The sequence below is a fragment of the Cebus imitator genome, unplaced genomic scaffold (genome assembly GCF_001604975.1).
Source record: "Cebus imitator isolate Cc_AM_T3 unplaced genomic scaffold, Cebus_imitator-1.0 Scaffold48, whole genome shotgun sequence".
Classification (NCBI taxonomy): Eukaryota; Metazoa; Chordata; class Mammalia; order Primates; family Cebidae; genus Cebus; species Cebus imitator.
This window is the reverse complement of record NW_016107363.1, coordinates 5,916,439-5,920,400: the sequence shown is the minus strand read 5'-3', so window position 1 is coordinate 5,920,400 and position 3,962 is coordinate 5,916,439. Positions and strand designations below refer to the sequence as shown.

At 44.1% G+C, this 3,962-nt stretch overlaps 1 protein-coding gene across 5 annotated transcripts in view; it reads right to left on the bottom strand.

The window, feature by feature from the left end:
• Nucleotides 1-1,945, bottom strand: part of CFAP20DC (CFAP20 domain containing) — a 288,204-nt gene extending 286,259 nt beyond the window's left edge. For 2 of the 5 annotated variants that reach the window (XR_001824890.2, XM_017527412.2), the window contains exon 1: nucleotides 1,498-1,945. Coding sequence is in view for 4 of the 5 variants with exons in the window: in XM_017527412.2 (XP_017382901.1) it covers nucleotides 1,498-1,518 (21 nt within the window). In the remaining variant the exon portion in view is untranslated. The remainder of the gene's footprint in view (nucleotides 1-1,497) is intronic. The other 3 variants (XM_017527405.2, XM_017527406.2, XM_017527407.2) reach the window with 2 other exon arrangements.
• Between the last annotated feature and the right edge of the window lie 2,017 nt (nucleotides 1,946-3,962).

Below are 3,962 nucleotides of genomic sequence, written 5' to 3'. Positions count from 1 at the left end.
AAAAAAAAAAAAGAAAAGAAAAGAAAGGGAAATTAAATAAGATGTTTATCTCTGAGGAAGAATTTATTGCCAAAAATGAGAATCTGATATGAAGACTATGCTTTGAATTACAAACAATATGTGAGCAAATCTAAATTCTATAAGGAATTTCCAGCTTTTAATTTTTCTTAGTAATATAAAGATATTTTTTGCCTCTGAGTTGTAACACATAACACTTGAAGGTAAGACATTTAATATGTTCTTCCTTAGCCAGAGTTATGTGCAAACTGTAACATGGGATAGAATTACTATAGCTTATGAGGGCAGGTCGTATTTCACTATGAATTTTAAATTTGAGACAGCTAGTTGTTTTAAAGGAGAAAAATCCTCATACTTGATGAGACAGCAAACTCTCCCTGCTGCTTTTTGCTTTCCTATGTTCTCCAAGTTCCCTGTAGTGGGCACATGCTTTTTTTTTGATAACATACTTTAAGAAGTGAGACAAAATCTCTAAAAGTGTTTTAGCCCAATTAGTGATATCGAATGGGATAAAAGAAAGAGAACTGCAGACTACTCCGAGGACACTCCTAAGGAGGCAGGTAGTGTTGGGTGAAAAGGCAGAAGCAATAAAGAGGTGGAGACCAGTGGAGGACTGATTAGATACAGTAAAAAACGTTCATCAGAACAGCCGGACTAGCATCGTAAACATACTGTAAACGAGTGTAGCCTCATGCAGAGGTGAGGAAGGGAGAGCAGGTAGGGAGATGTCCACTAAGGTGAAAAAAGCAGGTCATGCACGGAGACACTCTACGATACTCAAAGTTACTGAGGACAACCCAGAAGCAGTGTTTCTCCAAGTGTAAGCCTTGGATCCCCTGCAGAGGAATCACTTGGGGGAAGTAGTTAAAAAGGTAAATCAAGTGACTCCCATCTAGAGATTCGGATAAGGAAGTCTGCATTTTTACAAGTACCCCAAGAAATCCTGATGTACTCCAATGTCTGAGATTCACTGATTCCCAGTTCTGGAAAAATAAAACAGCTTATAGCCAAAGTGCTTATTTTCTTTCTTGGTGTAACTAAGGCATCGATTCACTCATTCACTCATCTAAATTGCTTCTGAGACACCAGTGTTGAATGAATATTGAGTCTCGAAGGCGCTTGTTAAAACTCAAGATTTCTGGGCCCTGCCCTCAAGATTCTGATTCAGGAGGTTTCAGGGGGGCTTAAAATCTGTATTTTAAACAGAATCACAGACAATTAATTCACACACCTTAAGAAACACTGAGTTGGAGAGTGAACAAAAGCCAAATCATAGGCCCTAGACATTCGTTTTGCTTTCTCTCTGGGTAACTTTGCTTTCTCTCTGGGTCAATAGCATTCACTCATTAATTCTGCCTTCCTCACGAAAAAGACCTTATTATGGGGGGTAGAGAGGGCACTTTATCCTCACCCTGATCACGGGTTACCTTACCCAAGAGGAGAAAAATACAGACAGGTTGGAGAACCGTTTTGGGTTACCTGGTACTCATTTTTGAACATTCCCGCAGGGGTCTCAGGGCTTGTGGGCACAGAGTTCAGGGTTTCCAGCGAGTGGCGTGACCCTGACGGCTGGAAATCGGCTGGCGGGAACCCAGGAGCCCGACGGGCGGGGAAGGGCTTCGTGCTTGGCCCCAAGTTGAGCAGGCTCTTCTCAGCCCCTCCGGCCCCTGGTCAGCTCCATCTCGGGCCCTCGACCCGCACCATTGCGGCCCCAGCCTCCGGGGTGCCCGGGTCTGGGGAGGTCGCAGCTGCCTGGACGGGCTCCGGGCCGTCCTAGGGAGTGATTGTGTGCGTAACCTACGTGACGGGGCGACTAGCGGAGCCACCGACAACCGCCAGCTCGCCTAGAAAAGCGGGCGCGTTGCTGCTGCCGCCCCACCCCGAAATCCGACCAGCGAGAGGGCAACGCCGAGCGCCACCAGCGTTCCGGCCACGCCCATTGGTTCCCACCGGGCGCCTGCGCATTGCGCTCTCTGGGCTTAACGCCAACGGGCACGGGAAGCTACGCGGTGACGTAGCGTTGCCCAGGCAACCGCGGGACTCCTGAAGAAATGGTGGAGGCTTCAAACAGTGACCAGCACTCCCCTTAGGTCATGACCTCTGCCAGCTAAAAAGCCTAAACTCAGCGTGGATTAGGACTATGCCAGGTACTGGACTCTTTTAGTGTACCTGCTACATCCGCTTGATCTCTACTCGTGGTAAACTTTGATAACTGGTAGGTTCCTGAAGGATACAGTCATGGACTCATGGAGCCCTCACGAGGCCTTTGGTTCGAGGGTTCCCAAATTTGGGTTCGTTGAGGCAGTAAGAGGGTCTGCTGGACCCTTTCATTGTTTCAGAAGACCCTAGGAAGCCAAGAGTTTTTGTTGAAAATAACTTATATTATCGAGACTAGCACTTGCTTAAGTGTAACTATTGTTACTTTATTTAGTTTCTAGATCAGAACCACTTCTTACATGGAAGGTACAATTGTTAATTTTTGGCTAAGTAACTGTGGCTCAGAAAGGTTAAATGGCTTGGCCAAACTCATATGGCACCAGTTAGAGATTCTTGTCTGATGCTGTGCTCATGGCTGAGTTAGGTCAATGGCATAGGTTAATACTCATAAAATCCCTGCTATAGGCCGAGTGGCTCACAGGTTCACAATTCTGTGAGGTGAGGGTTTGTCTCCTTTCATTTGAGAAGACTGAGATTCACAGTTATTAGGAATTTACTCAAGGATGCAGTGTTGGGTTTCATTTATGTTTTAGTCTAAGGCCCAGTATCATTTCACTTCACCCGAAACCCTCAAACATTTATGGTCCTATCATATGCCAACTACTATGGATTATGTAAGGGATGCAAAAATGAATGTTATTTGAACCTGCTCCTTACCAAAGAAAAGAAGAGCAGGTAAGGAATAAACCCTCTTGAACATTCTAAGCCAAATAACAGATGGAAGGGAAATAGAAGTGGGGCCATGGCACAGCTATACATTGCAGGATAGTGTCTAGAATCAGACTTTCTGATTTCTAGACCATCAAATTTAATTCAACAGCAGTTTCTTGCAAGGCTTTGTGCTGGAGGCTTTGACAATTGTGATCAATTTACGTGGTCTCTGTCTTATGTAGGTAAGTTTGTGGGGGACATTTACCCACTAATTGTTTTAACAGTTTCTAGGAACATAAGGTGTTTCAAATTCTATGCTAAGAGACTGAGTGTGCACTGAATGGCCCCACCTTCATGGATCTTACATAGGGGAGTGAGACAGATGATAAATAAAATAGCAAATAATTACAACTTGTGATAAATATCATGAATTCTCCTGGGAGTAACATTGGATGAGTACATTAGTTTCTTGTGGCTGTTGTAACGTTACCTCAAAGGGAGTAGCTTAAAACAGCAGAAATGTATTATCTCATAGTGCTGGAGGCTGATGTCCAAAATCAGTGTCAGTAGGGCCACACTCCCCTTGGTGGCTTTAGAGGATAATCCATCCATTCTTTGCCTTATCCAGCTTCTGGTAGCTGTTGGCACCCCCTTGAATTGTGGCTCCATTTCTCCAGTCTCTGTCTCACCTCCATGGTCACATTGCCTTCTCCTCTTCTGTGTGTGTTTTGCCTGTGTGTCTCTTATAAAGAGGATTGTAATAGTATTTAGGATCAACTTTGATAATCCAAGGGAATCTCTTTATTTCAAGATAATTGAATCACATCTCCAAAGACCAGTTTTTCCAAATAAGGAAACATTTACATGCTCCAGGGAGTTGATGTGAATATCTTTTTTGGGCCACTGTTAATAATTAGGATGGCAAATGGTGTAACGAGAATCCGGGAAGAATCTAGGGGACATCTTATGGCTTCTAACAATCTACCTGGGTCTCTGAAAAGGGTCTTTTGACACCATAGTTGAAATGAAATCCACAACTTTGCCCCACTTTATATTCTTTCTACCTCTTATGATTT